This window comes from Maniola jurtina, chromosome 23 (genome assembly GCF_905333055.1).
Source record: "Maniola jurtina chromosome 23, ilManJurt1.1, whole genome shotgun sequence".
NCBI lineage: Eukaryota > Metazoa > Arthropoda > Insecta > Lepidoptera > Nymphalidae > Maniola > Maniola jurtina.
The window spans coordinates 1,155,973-1,178,843 of record NC_060051.1 but is presented as its reverse complement, the minus strand read 5'-3'; the positions used below and the strand labels follow the sequence as shown (position 1 = coordinate 1,178,843).

Genomic DNA, 22,871 nt, shown 5'->3' with positions numbered 1-22,871 from the left:
GGACTGATGAGATAACACTTGACATGTTGTTAATGACCCTTCCACAAAGTCTTGGTGTCATCACCTCTATCGTCAATACATCAATAGAAACGTCGACTTTTCCTGATGCATGGAAAATAGCAGTTATTCGTCCTATCCCTAAAGTGGAAAGTCCAGTTAGTCTAAAAGACCTACGCCCAATCAGTATATTGCCTTGTGCATCGAAAATACTAGAAAAGGTGGTTTACTTACAGGTTTCTAAATATCTTGAGCGCAATAATTTATTACCAGAAATGCAATCAGGATTTAGGGCTGGAAGGGGAACGGTTACCGCGCTTTTGGATGTAACAGACAATATACTGACGGCTCTAGATAGAAAAATGTGTACCATATTAGTTTTATTAGATTTCTCGCGTGCGTTTGATACTATTAACACAACACTGCTATTATCCAAGTTATCGTTTTATGGCTTCGACATTAACACAGTTAAATGGTTCAATAGTTATTTGAGCAATAGAACGCAATATGTAGAAGTTACACAGGGTGATGGGAAGAAACAGAGTTCCTCTGTTGCAAATGTAAACAGAGGTGTCCCTCAAGGATCGATCTTAGGCCCACTTTTATTTATTCTGTATAGTGCCGATATTGTTAAAAATATAAAGAATTGTAAGTTTCATACATATGCGGATGATCTGCAGGTGTATATCTCGTTCGAACCGAGTGAGTACCAAATGGCAGTTCAGAGGGTCAATGAAGACCTTCAACGAATAGCAGATTGGTCAGATAAAAACTCACTGGTTCTTAATCCTAGCAAATCGAAACTTTTATTTTTTGGATCTAGGGCGCAATTAAATAAGATTAAATTTGAATCAGCTAGCGTATGTTTGAAGGGTAATAGTTTAGAACGTGTATTTGAAGCCCGAAACCTGGGTTTAACTATGGACTCAGATTTAAGGTTTGAGAAACACGTAGCTATGGTGGTACGCAACTGTTTTTATCGGTTAAAAGTTCTATATAAGATTCGTAAGTACATCAGTCAAGAGGTTCGTACTCGCCTAGTTGAAAGTCTAGTTCTATCGAAACTGAACTATGCTGATGCAGTCTACGGGCCTCGACTATTAGCCAGGACAAGCAAACTCATCCAAAGGGTCCAGAATGCGTGTGCCCGTTTTTGTTTTAGTATCCCCCCTAGAACTCATGTGACACCATTTTTGAATAAGCACGGATTACTAAAGATGAAATCGAGGAGGAAGGTGCATCTCGCAACCTTACTCTTTGATGTATTCAAAAATGGTAAGCCACTATACATTTTTGAGAAATTAGTAAGAGCACATGAAGATAGGGATAATTTTAGAAGCACACGCGAAATCCTCAGTGTCCCCCGCCATTGCACTGCTGCTTTTAGGGGTAGCTTCAAGTACGCCGCAACCCGTTGCTGGAATAATATTCCTCCACCAATCCGGAATTCTCGTAGCAAAGCTAATTTTGTGTACAAATTGAAAAAGTTTATATTATTCAAGCAAATTGAGTTCGAAAATATTGCGGCTGAAACATCCATTATCTAGATTACTATTTTCTGCATACTTATTTATTCATGTATATTACATATATTATATTTCTATTATATAATATATAAGATTATAACTGTTTATTTATATATATGTATATATATACTTATATTATTAATTATTATTATTTATATATATTATATATATATATATATTTATGTGTATACACGTATACTACACATATTGTGGTTAAAGTTATTTTAAATTAAATTATTTTTTAATTTACTCACTGTTGTGACTGTGGCGTCACCCGGGTCACAGCTGAAAATCAGCGTCCTGCATATAATGCAGGACATAATGCTGAGCTGTACACCCATTTGGGGTGGTGTCACAGATGAAAATGTATATTTGTATACTTTGTTTTTATCTGTGACACCAACAACAAATAAATACATTTTCTTTCTTTCTTTCTTTCTTTCTTTCTATTAACAGGGCTCTCTCCGTCACTCGTTTCATACAATCGTAGTTCCAATTTCATTGGAATATTAAGCAACCAAAGTCCATGAAATTTTGCAGACATATTAAAAACCTTGTAAAGTTAACTTTGGAAATGGGTTGAAGCTTTGCTTGAATGCGGCAAAGGACATTTTTTTTGTTATATGAAAGGAATTTTTCTCATTCAAAAAAGGTTTATTAGTAACAGACAGGCCCTTGGCTATTATTTAAAACAGCTTTCCAAAGCTTATTTTGAGGATGTAATAAAGACCCTCGATGATCTGTTTGTAAAAGGCAGTATTTGTATGAAGCAAAAGCTAAAGACCTAGACAGTGACTTAGGTTACTTTTATCTCGGAAAATCAAAGAGTTCCCACGGGATTTTTAAAACCTCATTCCACGCGGACTTTTCGGGGGCTGAGATCCAAATAGTTTTAATAGAATAGAATAGAATAGAATAGAATGGAATGAAATGGAATGGAATGAAATATATTTTTATTCAAATAAACTTTCACAAGTGCTTTTGAATCGTCAAAATAATTTGCCACTGGTTCGGAATGCCGTTCCTACCGAGAAGAACCAGCAAGAAACTCGACGGTTGCTCTTTTCGATTGTTCAATTTACAATAATATGTCATACTTTACAAGCAATTGCAGCAACGCGCATTGCTGGAGAGAGTCAAATCCATGCTTTTTTATAATTTATCTTCGATTGTATAATTTGCTTTGGCCAGCATACTTTTAATAGATTTAATAAACCTAAACTTTAACAGACTTTTAATAAACCGAAATATAGAGCAATAGCTAATTTTTCTATAACATTCTTAAAATAAACTGAGTTCACTTGAAGTAAATTATAGTTTTATTCGTGAGAGGTTCCGTAGCTTATAACGTCACGTGGCTTCATTGCGAGATCGTGAAGCGAAAATAAATTGAAGCGAGTATTTTCACGTTTGAAGGCAAAATTGTATTTGTATTTCATTATTAAACACATTAACTTTTCATGGCAGCAGTGACTATCGGATACTTTGTTTTTAACCCCCCACCCAAAAAGAGGGGTGTTATAAGTTTGACTTGTGTATCTGTGTATGTGTCTGTGGCATCGTAGCTCCTAAACGAATGAACCGAAAGGTGGCTTGATCGAGAATGTTCTTAGCTATAATTGAAGAAAATTATTGGTTCAGCCGTTTGAAAGTTATCAGCTCATTTCTAGTTTTCTTATAGAGATTTTTGTGTCGGGGGTTTTTTAAATTTTGAGTTATACTAGTTATTAGAGGTCAGTAAAACAAAGAAACTGTATAGTTAGTCAGTTTGTCCGTCCATTTGTATATTCTTCTTTTTTCTGTATAGCCGTATTCCTCATCGCTGAGGGTAGTAACCTCTTTACATTAATCCAATACTGGCAGGAGTTCTCTTGGGGTATGGTGGGTTCCCAAATACAACTCGACTAAAGAACAAGATTTTGACTTTTCAATTAATTTACAGTTATTATTATATAGTAATCGGGACTGACAGTTTAGCGTGCTCTCTGAGACACGGAGGAAACGAGAAATTTGGACCTCCACATTCGGTTACCTATCCGTCCTGCCTGTCTATCTGTCTGTATGTCTGTCTGCTACCTTTTCACGGCCCAACAGTTTAACCGATTCTGACAAAATTTGGTACAGGGTCAGCTTATATCTCGGGGCGGACATAGGCTACTTTTTATCGCGGAAAATCAAAGCGTTCCCACGAGATTCCTAAAGACCCATCCGCTTGACCGATTTGTATGAAACTTGGTACCGAGGTAGCTTACGTCCCTGCAATTATTGACATAGGCAACTTTTTATGCCGAAAAATCAAACAGTTCCCACGGGATCTTTAAAAACCTTAATCCACGCAGACGAAGTCGCGGGCATCCTCTAGTATTATAATAATGTAATGACAAGATTGTGTTCATTACTGTGTTATTCGCAATAAAGATTGAATAAAAATTGAATTGAAAAAATATTTACCTGTAGTTCATACTTGGTGTGCCGCTCCTCCTCGAGACTCATCCGTTTCTCGTGTTTTTTGTAGTATTTCCTTTTGGCCGCTTGTAAATTGAACCACGTGTACGAAAACGACTTAACGAAAGGCATCAGGGCCTCTATGAACGGATGGAACTCGTCCTGCGAACATTCAAACAATCCACCACGGTTAGAACAAAACATTTGCCAAATCGGCAAACATTGGTGCCCAATATGGGACCAATAACATCAAATGGCACTTGGGGAATCTATTCGAAACTTTTTGCAACTATATTTTATAAATTCCCAATATTTAAAACCCAAATGACTCTCTATTGAAGGCAGTTAGAGACTAGCGTTTTTTCTGCGTATATTACGCTCGTTTTAGCATACGCGCTTAAACGCACGCTACGTTTCGCGCTTTTTTTTAATTCCCGGACAAGTTAGCCCTTGACAGCGATCTCACACCTGATGGTAAGTGATGATGCTGTCTATGGTGGAAGCGGGCTAACTGGAAGAAGTAAGGGTAAACTACCTTATAGTTTTATTAAGCCCGTACTCCTGATCAGTTTCTAGATGGCATTGTACCGGAACGATAAATTGCTTGGTGCTATGACTTGCAGGTAGAGTAGTAACTAACCACGGCCGTAGCCTTCTACCAAACCAGACCGGAGACAGTTTAGAAATTCATAATTTCCAAATCTGCTTGGATTCGAACTTGCGACCTTCCACTTATAAGAACATTGCGCCATGGAGTAGGCGTGCGTATACGCGCGTACAAAAACACGCTTATACGCATACAAAAAACGCTAACCTGTAACCGCCCTAAGGAATGACAAGTTTATTAGCAAGTACCTTATATACCTACAGTATCAAAAATACTTCATTCTATGTCTTATAACAAAAACTTTAAACGCAGTTTAAACCCGTTTATCCCATACAACTCACAGGTTTAAACATCAGTTTTAACCACGCTTAAAAGTTTTGTGGTAGGATCATATTTTGGGTTTCTCAATGTTGTAGTTGACTGTCTCTATACAAAACTAATTTTATAAATACGAAAGTGTGCCTGTCTGTCTGTTAGCTTTTCACGGCCCAACAGTATAACCGATTTTGATGAAATTTAGCTTAAATCCTGGAAAATGACATAGGCTAGAAACATCTTTTACCTACTTAATTTTAAGAGGGCGGATGGTGCATGCATGCTGCATTTTGCACCAATATCGATTTTTTCGCTTGCGGATTACAGCAAATTAAACTTGTCATTCCTTATTCAAAATCATGGAACCCCTTAAGCCTCATTTACACGAGACCTCTTTTAACGTCCAAATAAAACAAATGCATTCCCAAGTATATGTTCACACGTCAACGCTTTGTTACGTGTGAATAGATATTTGGGAATACATTTGTTCTATTTGGACGCTTTTTAAACGGACGTTAAAAAGCTCTCGTGTAAAATGAGGCCTTAAAGTCATTCAAATCATTTAAATCTATTCTGATAGTCAAGTTAATTTTAACTGACCGTTAAAACAACGTAAAAACATTAACGTCTATGTATGTTGCACTTTGTTACATTATATTTACATTCAAAGCATCCATAAATTAAGTAAAATAATAAACATCTAGAGGCTAAGGCAAGTCGTGGTGCATGCGGATTGGATTTATTAATTTTTCGTAGATTTTCGACGATTTTTTTTTTAACTGTGATTTTACATAATATATCAATTTATTGAACTTATAAAATATACAGGGCATTTTTGTTAGTTTCAGTGCCACAAAAACCACAGTCGGTTTTACCGGGCACTGCGTTAACTTATTATAGTTATACATGTGTAATGTTTTCTGTAATTCCTATAATTATGGTTTCTCTAATATGATAATCACATAAAATAAACATTATAAAGCATCATCCAAACGGAGCATCAACGGGGCAACGCAATTGCATGGGCATAAAATTAAACTTATTATCCCAGAAAATCAAAGAGTGGGAACTCTTTGATTTTCGGGATTTTAAAAACCCAAATCTACTAGGACGAAGTCGCTGGAATCTAGTTTTCAATAAAAAATAATAAAAAAGGTTAAATTTTTATTTTCTTAACAAACAGTGTTCTAAACACAGAAAACATGTAAAGACAATTGCAAGACATTATTTTAATCACACTACGAAAGTTTGCGTGTATGTGTGTGTATGTGTGTGTGTGTGTGTTTGTTACTCCTTCACGCAAAAACTACTGAACGGATTGGGCTGAAATTTTGAAAGGAGATAAATTATAGCTTGGATTAGCACATAGGCTACTTTTTATCCCGGAAAATCAAAGAGTTCCCACGGGATTATTAAAAAGCCTACAACCACGCGAACGAAGTCGCGAGCATCAGCTAGTATCATCGATAATAATCGATAACGATTGGCGTGTATGACTTGTAAAATTCGCACTAATCGGGTATTCATCGCGCAAACAAAATAATGTATTGTTGCGTCTTGAATCATAACATAATGTATGCAAAGGTGTCGCCGTGATTTATCGAGGCCCATTTAGACGGACTTTGTATTGGAATTCGCGATTGTTTTCGACAAATTAAGGTGAACTCTCACTAGAGCAAATTATTCTTCAAAAAAAAAATAAGCCAAGCTTTTGCAGCTGTAAAAGTGATTAAAAAAGTGTAATAGGCTCAAAGTTTAATTAATTGACAGGTAAAGTGTGACGATCGCACCTCTAATTGGCCGACGATCTCTCACTATTGGCGGAAATGCATTGTTGCAGCAAGAATACCATAAATTCAACCAATCACAAATTAACTGAGAGTGTAAAAATTAACAATTTTATCTCTCAATCCCAAATTGCATTCTCTCCTGGTGGTAGGTGATGATGCATTCAAAGATGGAAGCGGGGTAACCTGGAAAGAGTATGGCAGTTTTTATTAAAAACCTTTTGGTTTCTACACGGCATCGTACCAGAACGGCATCACTTGGTGGCACGAATTTGCCGGTAAGGTGGTAACTAGCCACGGCCGACGCATCCAACTAGACTGGACCAAATATTCAGAAATTCCAAAATTCCAAACCCTTGCCCCCTGCACTAAACCAGACCATTGCGACAGGGAGATCGGTCGTCAAAATTATTATTAAAGCGCGACCGCTATGAGAATTCGCCTTAAGTGCAATTTTTGGGTAGCTGTAAAAAGCTCGTAAACGCCATCGTAGCGTATTGTCTGAGCAACTCATACGGTTTCACGATGACGTTGGGTTGACATTAATTCTCGGAATGATGCGAAGAATTCAGAGAACACGGTATTTGAATATGTTAAGGATAATTTTATGCGTGCATTTGGCTTGCATAAGGACACCACATCCGTGTTAGGAAAGTTGATTTGGTTGTTGCTTAGAGTGTATCCTTATTGTAGACTCCGGGTGCAGTTCAAGACAGGGAAGTTAACAAAACGTCGTGGCTTCAAAGACTACCTCGAACGTAAAAACATTTGACGCCTAGGTAGTCTTTGAGGGCCGATTTTTCAATCGTCAAAAAACTTTTATTTTCAATCGTCATATTTAATTTGACGTTTTGACAGATTTCCTATAGAAAAAATGTCAAAACCTCATATTTATTCCTCAGATGAAAGTTACTTGATGATTGAATAATCAACCCTTAATCGCCTATTTTTCTTTGAATTCACGTCACCTATAGCTTAATATTTGACATATCGTCGATTCAGAATCAAACCGAGAGTTCCCTCACTCCTTGACTATGATAGATCAGTCAGTCAGTCAGTCAGCTTTTCCTTTTTAATATATTTACATAGAAGAAGGTACGTCTTTCAGGATTTTTGGAGATTCCACCCCCTCATTGATTTTCAATAATTCCACTCGAGCGAAGACGGGGCTGGTCAGCTAGTCATTCCTAATTTCATCAAACACTGTTTAGTGACGTGGGTGCTATCGTACTATTTCCACCTACGATACGAAAACAGAAAAAACATGAATGAAACGCAACGAGGGATCCCGTTCCAAACATTCTGGTGTGAAGCATAAACACAAGTTCAGCCAAAACATGTTTATTGGCTAGGATTGTAGACGGGAAGTATTTGTGCCAAGCACTCTTTGGCAGGACATATTTGGTCCACGTGGCGAGATTTTCAGGGAAACGTTTCAATTCAATTCAATTCTCTTCATAGCGAATTTGAGTTAGTTTACAGATTTTAATACAATAGTTAGTGTTCTGCCAAATTCTACCTTACTATTCTTCTTACCTCAAAAGGAAAACGGAACCCTTATAGGAAGGATCATTTAGCTATCTGTCTGTCCGTCTGTCGTGTGTGTCAAGAAAACCTATAGGGTATTCTTCTTACCTCAAAAGGAAAACGGAACCCTTATAGGATCATTTAGGTGTCTGTCGGTCCGTCTGTGTCAAGAAAACCTACAGGGTACTCCCGTTGACCTAGAATCATGAAATTTGGCAGGTCTTATAGCACACATGAGGATAGAAATTATAAAATTCTAAACCCATGCCGGGAATCGAACTCTGGACCTCCCACTAATAAGACCGCTTACCACTGCGCCAAAGAGGTCGTCTTTCTTTCTTTCTTTCAATACTTCACTGTTTTAGCCCGACCCGGAAATCGAATCCAGGACTTCATCCGCAGTTGAACATGCTCAAAACTAAACTAACCCATTTCCCTAGCTGTACCAAAAGCTAATAAGTGTCATACGGGGTTTCTTTTATTCATTGCAAGAAAGACCACAATCACACCCGATGGAAAGTGATGATGTGGCCTAAGATGGGACGCGTTTACCTAGAAGATGCATATATCACTCTTGTTTAGAAAGATACCCGGCACTAAACTAACCTATTTACTCGTACCTAGCAGTACGAAATGTAATGGGTGTCATCCATACTATCCCTACTAAGATTATTATAAACTAGCTGACGCCCGCGACTTCGTCCGCGTGGATTTAAGTTTTTCGAAATCCCGTGGGAACTCTTTGATTTACCGGAATAAAAAGTAGCCTATGTGCTAATCCAAGATACTATCTATCTCCATTCTGAATTTCAGCCAAATCCGTCCAGTGGTTTTTGCGTGAAGGAGTAACAAACATACACACAAACACACACACACAAACTTTCTCCTTTATAATATTATAGTGTGATAGTGTGATGCGAAAGTATGTCTGTCTGTATGTCTGCTACCTTTTCACGGCCCAACAGTTTCACCGATTCTGACGAAATTTGGTACGGGGTCAGCTTATATCCTGGGGACGGGCATAGGCTACTTTTTATCCCGGAAAATCAAAGAGTTCCCACGGGATTCCGAAAAACCCATCCGCTTAACCGATTTGTATGAAATTTGGTACCGAGGTAGGCGTCCCTGTAATTGACATAGGCAACTTTTTATCCCGGAAAATCAAACAGTTCCCACGGGATCTTAAAAAACCCTCTAGTACGGGTATAAGATAAACACTTGTCCAGTCACAACAGTAGGTAAGTAGTTGGCTAGGACGCCAGACGCGGCGTCGCGGTGCCAAGCAGTGTTGGCAGGACCTGCTGCCACGTGGCGGCTACTGGCAGGGGAAAGTGGCGGAGGTGCCAGTTGTGGCCATCTGCCGGGGTGATTGCTCTCCAGTCAAATTTTGGCTTTCGATATTAGTAGTAAATTCTGTATCGTAAAATGTGTAATATGATTTCCCTTATGAAAGGGAAAAAGTTCAAAAAAGTATCATGAGATACTTTTTTGAACATTTTCAAACCGGCCAAACTTTCTTTGATGGTATTTAATCTGCTATCTTGCAAAAACTCGTCAGCCACTATGTTCTAATCTACAATTAGTAACAATTACTATTCGTAGGTTCTAATCAATGTTTTATTCCGTAGAAGTCATCGATGTAAGAAGTTCAACGAATTGCTTTTTTTTAATCAGACACAAGTGAGCCCTTACCGCAATCTCACCTGGTGGCAAGTGATAATGCAGTCCAAGATTGAAGCGGACTTACCTGGGAGGGCTATGGCCGTTTTTATTAAACCCATATCCCCTGGGTATGTCAATTGGGATGACGCGGTAAGGATTCTAACGATACCTCATACATCCAAATCTGTTCAATCATTAAGAAGTTATGGTGGAATAAAGAAACGCACATTACATACATACATGAGTCATGAACCCTAAAATCATAACACTCTTATTTCTTTAAAAACCTGCTCATTTTGAGAGAATACCCGTCCTCAGTAGTATACCGGCGAAAGGTTGAAATGATGATAGCAGACTTTGTACTTTGTACCTACCAGTGAAAAACGTCATTGATCTTTGATTCGTCGTACCTAACTCGGATTGTCAGCGGACCAAAATAGTTTTCACGAAAGTCACTTTGATGAATCAGGGAGCTAATTGTGCAACGCACTAGCCATCCAGTCGAAACCGATTGACGACTTCAAAATGTAACAGCAATCGTAATCATCTTATCTTTTTGAAGTCTATTCATAGCGATCGCGATTGACTCTTTGATGTGATTGAAATGCTTGCTCCAAAAAAGCCTTGTGAAAACTTGTGTTCTAAATCGCTTATTGAAAATCTAACTCATTTTCTCGCATCGTTGTTATTTTCTCGAGTCTAACATTTTGCATCTTACAAGTTTTTACTAAAACTAGCAAATCGCATAAGGAATTTTGCTATAGGTACGTTCTAAAACTTAAGGAGCTGATGTTAATCTTCCAGTGGCTTCACTTAAATGGGACTGGGCAGGTCATGCCAGATGACTTGTGGGCAAAATCTGCTTCTTCCCAGAATTACCAACACCAGCGTGGCAAGCCGAGACGAAGATGGCGTGCTGAAGGAGGAATAAATACGAAAGTCTGTCTGTCTGTCTGTCTGCGAGCTTTAACAGCCCATTCGTTAACTGATTTTGACGGGTAGGTACAGAGAGGGAGAGGCAGTTTGCATCCTGAGACTCTTTTTATCCAAAAAAATCAAAGAGTTCCCGCGGGATGTTTTAAAACCTAAATCCACGCGAACGAAGTCATCTACCATGAACATGGGCAAAGCTGAGGAAAGAACTTGTTAACTTAACCCTACAAAGCAAGACGGAACTCATGAATTGAAGGTAAAATATAAATAAATACCTCATAAAGCCATCAGTAGGTGAAAGGGTGCAGATACCTAGCGAAGGACAAAATACTAAACAGCCTGCTTGGCAAACTTGGTACATCATTTTAATAATAGTTATACGGTATTAACCTACTATAATAACGGATCTTGGTTATTGTTGGAAGAAGACGAATGGCTAGGTCTCCAACCCCCCAAGCGAGCGGGTCAGTACGTAGATACTTATTCAAACCCAAACTCAGACTCGAAGCATTTATTCAAAATGGGTATCGGGTATGGGTAAATGAGTATTGTATCTGCTTGATTGTCAATTGTTGAATTTATATAATAATGATGTAATGGTGATTATTAATTACGTAAACTTAAAGCTACGAAGGTTACAAACGCGCCCTGGTCTGAGAAGAAGCCCACAATAACCTCAGCCGGGTGTTCTTTTTGGTGTTAAGTCTGTCAATCCACACTTGGCCACTATAATATTATACCTATGGTATGTTGGTGGACTGTGGAGTATGGTTTAATTTAATCCCTTCTCATTCTAAAACCCGTGTCCAATAGAGGGTTGGCCCTTTTCCCTTGTCTGTGGGACTGGCAATGGGTGGAGACTTGAGATGAGGTTGAGATGATGCCTGTAAATAGTAGGTAGGTATGTACCTGTATTGTAGGTTCGTGTATTTTCATTCCAAAGTAATAGTAGAGTTCGTTAAAAACGATAATCTTCAACAAAAAGAGCGCATACAGCCATTGTTTACAAACCAAACCAACCGCCAATAAAACTATACACCTTATCGAATCACACCAACTATTAGGAAAACTTCCAAACGCGCTTGCCAAAACACTGGAGTGCGTTCACCCCTGACGAATTTTGGCGGCAAATCGGGCATCGCTTACGATTCCTTCATTATTTTTATATTTTTTTCGTACCGTCGGCCAATTTATTTTATAGATATTGGCTGCGTTTCACCGGGGATGCCCGAGTGCGGTGGACTTGGCCGTGGCACCCGTTGGCGTGGCTAACTGGGTCGCTACGTCACACAGGAGCGCTGGCCAAAAGCACGGAAAGACGCCATGAAAAAATCCCGGCGGCCATCTTGCCACGCGTCGTTTTGGCGCGCAACAGGTGATGCGTTGGGAACGTTTGAGGGACACTCGATCAAAGTTTTTTGATTAATAATAATATTTTAGAAGCAAAAGTGTGTCCGTCTGTTTGTCTGCTAGCTTTAACCAACCCATCCGTTTAACCGATTTCGACGGGTACCCATACATACAAAATATGTCTCTCGGCTGTAGCTGCTAGATATAACAGTCCATCCGTTTAACCCATTACGATGGGAACTTGATAAAGAGACAGCTTGCATCTTTGTCCCGGAAAACCTTTCTCACGTGAGGTTCTCACATTGATAAAGTCGCGGGCATAATCTATATCTTGGTATAAAAATAGATACTTTTTATCCCAGAAAACTAAACATTTTCCGCGCTATTTTTAAAAACTTAATGTATGTTAAACGTAATGTATGTGCACAAACAACTTAAACAGTGCAGCAAGTCTACAACTCGTACCTTTCAAAAAATATTGTTTGAAACCAAACGACCATTCTAGTGCATTTACATGGAAGATCGTCACTAGATCCGTCTAGTAATTTAGAAAAAAAAACTGACAGGCGGCCATATTGCCACGTGCCGTTTTGGCGCGCAAGTTCAGCAGCCGATGCGTCCAGAAATGCATATTATTAGTGGACAGAACACGTAGTTCCACAATAAATCCCATTGTTGTAAACTGAATGCAAAATTCGATTATATGCATTTAGGTAGTTAACCTGAACACGGTTAGAATTTAAATTCAACGAAGTTTCCAACGAGCTTTTTGAACGGAGCGTTTTCTGCAAAGTCCATTTGAAAGCGACTTTTGAACGTATTAAACTAATGTCCAGGAATTCATACTAGGTAGTAGGTAGGTATTGCACAACAAAGGAATTTCTATTGTCTGCCACATAACCTTTATTTTAAACAAATACTAGAAATATTTATTTAAAACGAAGATCTAGGTTCTTTAGTTTGAAACTTGGTCGCTTTGACTTAGCAATGCGTTTTAATTGAGAAGAGCACCACCATGTTTGTAAACTTCTTCTCAATTTTATTGAAAGAGCATAGGAATCTCACAATGGTTGTGTGATCTATGTTAGTTGCTTGTAATTTTTTTCTTGCTCTGTGAATACCTACTTAGTAATAAAAAGTAGCGTATGTCCTATCTCGGGATGCAAGTTAACTCTGTGCCAGATTTCGTCAATGTGTTGTGAAAAGCTAACATACAGACAGATACACTGTCGCATTTATAATGTTAGTATGGATTAGTAAAGAAGTATAGATTAATAAGTACCATTAGTTTGGGTAGGTATAGTCAGCAACAAAGTTAGGTTTGCCGTTTGCGCCCTCAGTACAAGCGACTATGGAGGGTGAAAACCTAGCTTTGTTGTTCACTGTAGCAACCTACCTATCTACCAAAATATTATGAAGGCGAAAGTTTGTGTGTATGTGTGTGTGTGTGTGTGTATGTTTGTTACTCCTTCACGCAAAAACTACTGGACGGATTGAGCTGAGAATGTAGATAGATTATACTCTGGATCAGCACATAGGCTACTTTTTATCCCGGAAAATCAAAGAGCTCCCACGGGATTTATAAAAAACCTACATCCACGCGAATGAAGTCGCGGGCATCAGCTAGTCTAGTTTTATTTTACGAGGCAATCGGAAGAGCGATGTAAAGAAAACACCTCCGGATTCAATCCCGCGATCCGCTAACTGACCATCAAAGAGTCGGGAGTCGGGACTCTAACGTGAACGTCTTTAAGAGGGCTCTCTCCGTCACTCGTTTCATACAATCGTAGTTCCAATTTCATTTGAATATTAAGCAACCAAAGTCCATGAAATTTTGCAGACATATTCTAGAAACTAATATCTATGTCTGTGGTTTTCCAGATTTCTGTTAAAATATTCGGTTTCAAAGTTACGCGGTCTTAAAAAAATTCATACAAATCTTTGAGCCCCTGTAATTTTAAAACTACATATTTTTAGAAAAATCTAAAACTCCACAGACACAGATATTAGTTTCAGTTTTACAGACATATTGTAATGTCTGCAAAATTTCATGGAATTTGGTTGCTTAATATTCAAATGAAATTGGAACTACGATTGTATGAAACGAGTGGCGGAGAGAGCCCTGTTAATCGTCCTTGGCAGTTTATTTTTGTTTTTGAACAACCAGCCACAGGTCTGGTCAATCACAGGTTATGTAAACGAAACCTAATATATAGGCAACTTTCAATAGTGAGTAATTTAAATGATTATGATTCATCACCATAATATTGGGATAATGCCTATGTCTATAATAAATTGTTTATTAGGAGTCAGACTTCCAAAATTTGTAAAATCCACGTTCGATGTTAGTTTTAAGAGCATTGTATGTGAAAAAAAAGTAACTCTACGACCTTGTAATAAGAATTCCTACTTCCTACTATTTCCTACTTCCATGACGATCTCTATTCAAAGTTCACACACGAGTAGATTATTCCCAAACTTGGATGAAAATCGAATTTCGCCGCCCGCCTATGCCGTAGGTAGGTATGTCCTAGGGATTGAAATTCGGGCTTGATTTCAGCTCCGGAATTAGACTGATGCTCCAGAGTTCCGGAGTTTCAAGCTTCATTGGAAAAAGTAAGAAATGACTAAATAATGCATTTTATTTTGAACTAGCTGATGCCCGCGACTTTGTTCGCGTGGATGTAGGTTTTTTTAAATTCCCGTGGGAACTCTTTGATTTTCCGAGATAAAAAGTAGCCTATGTGCTAATCCAGGGTATAATCTATCTCCATTCTCAGCCCAATCCGTCCAGTAGTTTTTGCGTGAAGGAGTAACAAACCTACACACACACACACATACACACACACACACACACACACACATACAAACTTTCTCCCTATAGTGAAACAAAACATACCAGTTAGAAAAATCAAAAGACATTTACCTAAAAAATTAAAATAAAGTTATTTTACAAGTTAGAAAGGTTTTACTTAAGTAATTGGTGAGTATATTTGTAAGATTTTTTTAATAATATCCATCGATGAAATTGGGTCTAGTTTATTCATTATGAAGACTTATTTCATTATGTAGACTCACAGTACAGTATACTAGGTAGGTATAAAATGGTTTTACGTCGTAAAAGTACTTTTGAATCGTCAAATGTATCTACCACTGGTTCGGAATACCGTATGCAATCACTTAAAAAGCTCCTTTTGTCTTAAAATCTAAAAATCAAAACTCCGGTTTTACAAAAAAAAATTATAACCGTTCGAAACTCCGGAGATACACATAAACCGGAGCTCCGGAGCTCAAGTCCTAGCTAGGTAGTGGCATATGCAGCGAATGCGAGTGTAGGTATATTTATATCGCATTACCAACAAGTTGAAGAGCAACAACAGCTGAACTGTTTGCGCAGAAATAGAAAATAGTTTCAAGAACTACACGTGGGGAGCCACTTGCAGCGTGTATTCAATCAAATCTTTATTTATTTGCATATGTGGGTGTGTCTATACAAAAAAGCTTATGTGATTTAAATAACTACGCACAATTATGCCCAAAATGTATCAATGGCGAGTCCCACATACCCTTCCTGTCTTTCGGGAGGGATGCGTAAAGGCATTTCCCAACGCTAAAAGAAAAAAAGTCAACTCGCATTGATTTCAAATCAAGTTCGACTTATGATTGCTTGTGGTCCAACTAGCTAAAAATTGCTTGTGCTATTTACTTCACAGCTTTGACACATTCACTTCAGAGCTTTGAACTCATTACTTTACTCATTTTTGGACAAATCAAATCAAAATATTTTTTATTCAATTAAAATTTTACAAGTACTCGTACTTTGAATCGTCAAATGCATCTACCACTGGTTCGGAATGCCTTTCCTATCGAGAAGAATCAGCAAAAACCTCGGTGGTCGCTCTTTTTTTTTGTAGGATGTTTCATTTTGGCATAACTGGGTCTAAATAAAAACGTGCTGAAATAACCTATTCGGAGGGTCGGAGGACCTCTAACTTTTAAACAAATACATAAATACTTAATCATTTGTTTGCAAGAACGTTGACACAAAGAAGATGGAAGGACACTTACAATATGGTAAATTTTTGTAAACGAAGCTTAAGTTTTCATCACACCCGCTATCACTCTAACCACGCCGCGTATGTAGGAAACGCAAAACATCATGTATAACTAAAGCAAACTGAACATGACTTGGAAACTATTAAGTTACATTTCAGCGTGCTTGTGCAAGCACTAGCTTGAAGTTTTTCTCTGTTTTTGACTTAGAATAAATAGAACCAAAATGTGCTTTACTGAAACTAAGTGTTTACAAAAACGCGGACGCGGATGCGGTAGCGATTTTTCATTATTTAAAAATTAATTAAGGAAAGTATCTGGTTCGTCATTCAGACTTCTGTACTCCATACAATATCCATACTAATATTATGAACGTGAAAGTGTGTCTGTCTGCTAGTTTTTCACGGTCAACCCCTTTAACGTAGCAACTTCCTGCCAGACATCCTTAAACTTTTACACGATATTAAGTGTCTGCCAATGCATGACGTAATTTCAATACTATTTTAAAGAAAATGTGAAAAAAAATTACTTTATACTTTGGCGTAAGATTTTTTACACCTTTTTAACCTGTTATGTCCCAAAGCCACTATGATCCAAACTTCATAGTTGGTGATCGTTCCTCCCTGTGTTGGGGACAATACGCAGAGAAACTTTCAGCTTTTATAAAATAACGAAGGTCTTGTACGCGATGGCTCTCTCACTATGATATATTCCACACCACCGATCGATTCATGTTGTATATCATCCAGCGAAAATTTCTTTGAGGGTTTTTCTTTTTAACCCCCGACCCAAAAAGAGAGGTGTTATAAGTTTGACGTGTGTATCTGTCTGTGGCATCGTAGCTCCTAAACTAATGAACCGATTTTAATTTAGTTTTTTTGTTTGAAAGGTGGCTTGATCGAGAGTGTTCTTAGTTATAATCCGAGCTAACCGGTTCAGCCGTTTGAAAGTTATCAGCGCTTTTATAGTTACTGTAACCTTCACTTGTCGGTGGTGTTATAAATTTTAAATTTACACTTTTATTTATTTATTTATTTACTAAAGTACCGCCCACAGAGTTACACATTTAAATTATACATGTTGTTCCTTAAATTCTAGAGCTCTTATGCAACTCCACTTACGGGCAGTCACAGCGTGCATTAACATAAACATAAGTCGTACAGTAAAATATAAAATATAATATAATAGCTAACCTAAGGACAATGAAAAAATACTTAAGTTATAAATTTTAAAAGAATATAATAAGATGGAAATTAAGTTAAAGTAAAGTTAAGTTAAACTAAGCTAAATTATCTTAAATCATCTAAAATACAAAATACTTACGGCTAGGGACTGACACTAATTATCGTTAACCTATTGAGGAATCGAATGATTTGAACAACTTGGCTTTAAATTTAGCCAAGTTATCGCAAAACAGATCCGTGGTAATGTCCTTGTCCGAAAATTCCTTATATGTACTACTAAACCTTGGTATTAACGTAACTCAACACTTGTTGAGTATTTATTTAGATCGCTTACACTGGTGCCACACTGCATGCATTCAGCGACCTTCCCCGTAAGAGCTTAGCAAGTGCATCAGCCTCACTGCGCTAATGCTGCAATGGATATGATTCCGCACCACCCGAGCGACGCTTGATGTTGTATTTTCATACAGCGAATGAAAATCTGCTCTTGATAATAAATCTATACATATAATAAAATTGTAGAAAAGTGGTGTCTGTACAATGGAAATATATAAAAAAAAGTAGCAGGGGTTGTTATTATATCGATGCCGAACCCGAAATTGTAATTAATTATTTTTTTGTCTGTTTGTCTGTTTGTCTGTGTGTTTGTGCACGCTAATATCAGAAACGGCTAATTCGATTTAGATACGGTTTTCACTAATATATTGTAGTAAGATTCACTTAATATTTAGTGTTTATTTCATGTCAATCGGTTCATAAATAAAAAAGTTATGTCAATTTAAATAATCACGGCGAACATTTGTAACGTACAGAGTACGTACTACACGCCTCGCGCCTGAGCGTCCGTGGCTATATAAAGCGCGCTGATTCCACGCGAACGAAGTCGCGGGCACAGCTAGTATTACTATATATTTGGGGTTTTTTTACTGGGACACTATGGGAAATCCAAAACCATTGGAGATACAGGTTCAAGAACATACAGGAATACTGGCTTAAAAACATCAGATCTTTTTTTGTGAAAACAATTTTGGTATAATTAGTCAATTTTTTATTCAAGCGTGAGTTGTCCATAAAAATAAACAAAACTGACTAATTTTTGTTAAATGCAGATCAACTCTGTTTCCTGTAAGGATCATTAATATTGGAAGAAAAAAATCGGGCTTCAGAAGTTTAAATAGAATTTTTGGAACTTTGCAGAGCTAGTCTTTGAACTTTGTAGAGCTAGTCTTTGAACTTTGCAGAGCTAGTCTTTGAACTTTGTAGAGCTAGTCTTTGAACTTTGTAGAGCTAGTCTTTGAACTTTGCAGAGCTAGTCTTTGAACTTTGCAGAGCTAGTCTTTGAACTTTGCAGAGCTAGTCTTTGTGAATAGAATTTTTTTTTTCTGTTAGTTTTCTCTCTAACGCAGACCCATAACGATAGAGCGAACGAAGCTAGGCGGATCAACTAGTCAACAAATAAAATTGGTCCAGCACTATCCACCATCTATTCATACAACCATAGACTAAGGAGCTATTTAGAGGCATAGATAATTGCTGTAGATAAAGGCTCTAGAGCGGCGACAGCGATCGCATTAAAACACATAAGCTTTATTAGAATTCCAGTCCCCACGGAGTCGTGTCGTACGTGCCGCCGCGACATAACTCCCGACATAGCTCCCGACACATCCGGGACTTGAGTTGTGTCCGGGAGTGGGGGAAATGGGACACCTTTCCGAGACATTTAGGGGTTGAATTAAGACACCACCAACCTCCACTAGGTTAGTGGTTTATAATTACAATAAAGTAGTAGTTTAGATTATGCACAACAGATTTGGAATACCAAAGTAACGACAAGAGTCAGGAAAAATTTGACTATTTGTGGTGTTCATTTCATTTGAAATGTTACAGATAATAATCTTCTTTATGGACTAACTAGCTGATGCCCGCGACTTCGTTCGCGTGGATGTAGTTTTTTAAAAATCCCGTGGGAACTCTTTGATTTTCCGGGATAAAAAGTAGCCTATGTGCTAATCCAGAGTATAATCTATCTCTATTCTAAATTTCAGCCCAATCCGTCCAGTAGTTTTTGCGTGAAGGAGTAACAAACACACACACACACACACACACACATACAAACAAACTTTCGCATTTATAATGTTAGTGTGATATCATAGAGAGGTAAAGTTTCAAAAGTTTGTAAACGCTAATCTCTGGAACTACTGAACCGATTTTGAAAATTCTTTCACCAGTAGAAAGCTACATTATTCTTAAGCGACGTAGTTTATATTTTATTTTCAAAAAAATTAGAGATCCCTACAAAAATTATAATAACCTACCCGTGCGAAATCGGGGCGGGTCGCTAGTTCTGTAGATAAAGTAGCGACGGCGATCTCATTAAAACACATACGCTTTATTAGAATTCCAGTCCCCACGGAGTCGTGTCGTACGTGCCGCCGCGACATAACTCCCGACATAGCTCCCGACACATCCGGGACTTGAGTTTCCGGGACGCTTTCCGAGACATTTGGGGTTTGAATTAAGAAACCACTAACCTAGGGATTTAGAGGTCTGCACTCGAAATTGTAGACGAGTAAATATACCTGGGACCATACCTGGGACCATAGACAACATATTTCTACTCAGAGCCTGGTACATATAATCTAGCAAAGTAGACCCAATTTCAAGCTAGAGGTTAACCGCCGAATTCAACTCAGTTGGGCAGCATTTGGGAAGCTTTGAGTTATTTTTCGTTCTAAATTCCTCTTCTCAAACCTGGGCGCGTTTGGAACCCTCGTAAAATTTACGTAATTAATTGACACCACTGTTTAATATTACAAATCTAACAATTCTGACCATCGAAAGGACTACAATTAGTACACTACTTTGCAGAAATGATTTGAGTTTGAGTTATTTATTATCCAAAGTCGTTACCCATCCATTTAGTAACTTGAGTCAACGATACACATGCGCTTGCATAACAAGGCAATATAGAATACTACTTGAGTCTTGACTAATTCAATTAAAACTTTTACAACAGCAATAAATTTTTTGAAAAATTCGCATCACGCCAAAAGGCAGAACGATTTTAAAACTTTAAAGCAATCGCGCACGGGCTGGTCCGGCCAGTGGAAAATTGTCGACTCAAGTATGGAGACTGCGAAGTTTCCAAATCTAAAGTTGGGGAAACCTTAGGATATTTTATTTGGCAGCCTGTCAAATACCGTGAGCTTTCAAGGTCAGGTCGCGGCAAACTATGGCGTTTGATATGAAAAATCCATAGACACAGTTTCTGTACTAATAATATCTCCGATTTATAAAGATCACTATCTATTTTGTTAATGCGAAAGTGTGTTAGTTAGTTAGTTTGTCCTTCAATCACGTTACAGCGGAGAAACGGATCGACGTAATTTATTGCATGGTTGTATGTTACCTGAAGACTTGGAAAGTGACATGGCTACTTTTTATCCCAGAAAATCAAAGAATTCCCGCGGGATTATTAAAACCTAAATCCACGCGGACGAATTCGCGGATATCAGCTAGCAATATCATATTTATATCAGCAGGTAGATGTCTATGTGTAACACAGGAAGGCAACTTACGACGAAGTCGAGTCGAGAGCAAAAGCTAGTAGTATATAGATAGATAGATAGCTGCGCTATTATATACTTATTACTAGTTGATGCCCACGACTTCGTCCGCGTGGACTACACAAGGAACCCTTATTACCCTTTATTATATTCCTACCTTTTTCCCCTTTATTAGAACTCTTATTTTACCCCATTAGTGGTTGAATTTTCAAAAATCCTTTTTTATCTATCTTCATGCCAAACAGTCCGATCCCGACCAATAAGTTAAGCTGTGCGTTGATCAGTCAGTCATCTTTTCCTTTTACATATTTAGATGCATGTACTCGTATGTAGATAAATGCATATTTTCATGAAGAATAAGATTTTTCTTAAGTAAGTATAGGGATATATAAGAAATATTTAAATCGGAGCTACCATTGCCAGCCAAGAAAATAGTTATGGATTCAGAAATACTACCTTGCCTCACCTACGGTTGCCAAACTTGGACGTTTGATCTGAAAACAAGAAATAAAATCCAGACTACCCAGAGAAAAATGGAAAGAAGCTATCTAGGCATAAAATTAAAAGACAGAGTGAAGAATGTGGACATCCGAAAGAAATCAAAAGTCACCGACGCCTTAACTTTCTCTCTACAAAGAAAATGGAAATGGGCAGGTCACGTGGCTAGATACGCCGATGATAGATGGACCACAAGGTCAGTTAGATGGTCGGGACCAAGAGGTACTAGAGCGAGAGGCAGGCCATATGCCAGATGGGTAGACGAAATAGTGGCGATAGCGGGTCGTAGATGGCTAGCCTCAGCTACAGATAGAGCAAGGTGGAATTCCTTGGAGGAGGCTTTTACCCAAAGGGGGTCCATACAAGATAAGAACTTAGACTGAAGACACACACCACCAATGTAAATAATTTTGTATATTTTAACTTTTTTTTTTTTTTTTTTGTATGGAATTAATTAAAGCTTTATTATTATTATTTAAGTTTATTATTATAAGTATAGGGAATAGCCTCAATTTGAGCAGGCCCCGACGCAAAAACAGCCTCTCTATCTGTAATACGTGCGGCGCCAGTCTGTCTGTGCCTTTGTCTGTGACATTTTAGCTACATTTAGCTTTTAACTCAATTTATTTGCTCCATTTTAGTTCACATTGCCTAGATTCCCTGCTTACACCACTAGCAAAGTCTCAATTGGTACCTACGTAGAGATCTAAAGTTACAACTGAACTAAAATGGCGAGCAGTAAAGTACCGTTAATAAAAATAAGTAGAAAATTAATTAAAATGCGTAAAAAAAGTGGCCAAGAGCGAGTTTGCTAATTGCTTGGAGTTTTTCTATCAAATATCATATCAAATCAGAAATGGGAACCGTTATGGGAACTCAGCGGGTTACAAAATTGTGTTTTGTTTTTTTAAAATTCTTTATATTATGTGTTCAAAAATAGACATTCGGGTCCCAAACACTAGAATGGTAACCTTTTAATCTTTATTTACAGAGAGGTTTTTAAACCTTACGCTGAAAGAGAAACGGGGGACCGTGTTTGATGGCGTGCTTTTGGAAAGGTCCAGCAGTAGACGCATACAGGCTGATGGAATGAAATGGAACCTTGCGCTGGAATTCGCAACCTTCCACTAGACGGACAGACGATATCAAACAAGTCACAAGGAATCGCTGGATTCAGACACTGGTCTATAACGGGAACTAAGTCGCGGTCAAGGAACCAAAAGCTTAATTTGCTATAATCCGCTAAACCAGACAAATCCGTATGGTGTAGCATGCGATATACACCACCCGCCCTCCTGCTACTAAACATGCAGGAAAAGTCACCGACCAAGCAAGCAATACCTACTGACGCACCATTAGGTACGCAGCTCCACACAAATCCCAAAACCACTCGACGCACATTGCGCCCCGACACCGGAGCA

At 38.1% G+C, this 22,871-nt stretch overlaps 1 protein-coding gene across 10 annotated transcripts in view; it reads right to left on the bottom strand.

The window, feature by feature from the left end:
* The window catches only part of LOC123877201 (nuclear factor 1 B-type), an 81,484-nt gene that overhangs the window by 23,931 nt on the left and 34,682 nt on the right, over positions 1-22,871 (bottom strand). For all 10 annotated transcript variants that reach the window (XM_045923737.1, XM_045923738.1, XM_045923740.1 and 7 more), the window contains exon 2: positions 3,975-4,130. In XM_045923737.1, the coding sequence (XP_045779693.1) occupies positions 3,975-4,130 (156 nt within the window). The remainder of the gene's footprint in view (positions 1-3,974; positions 4,131-22,871) is intronic.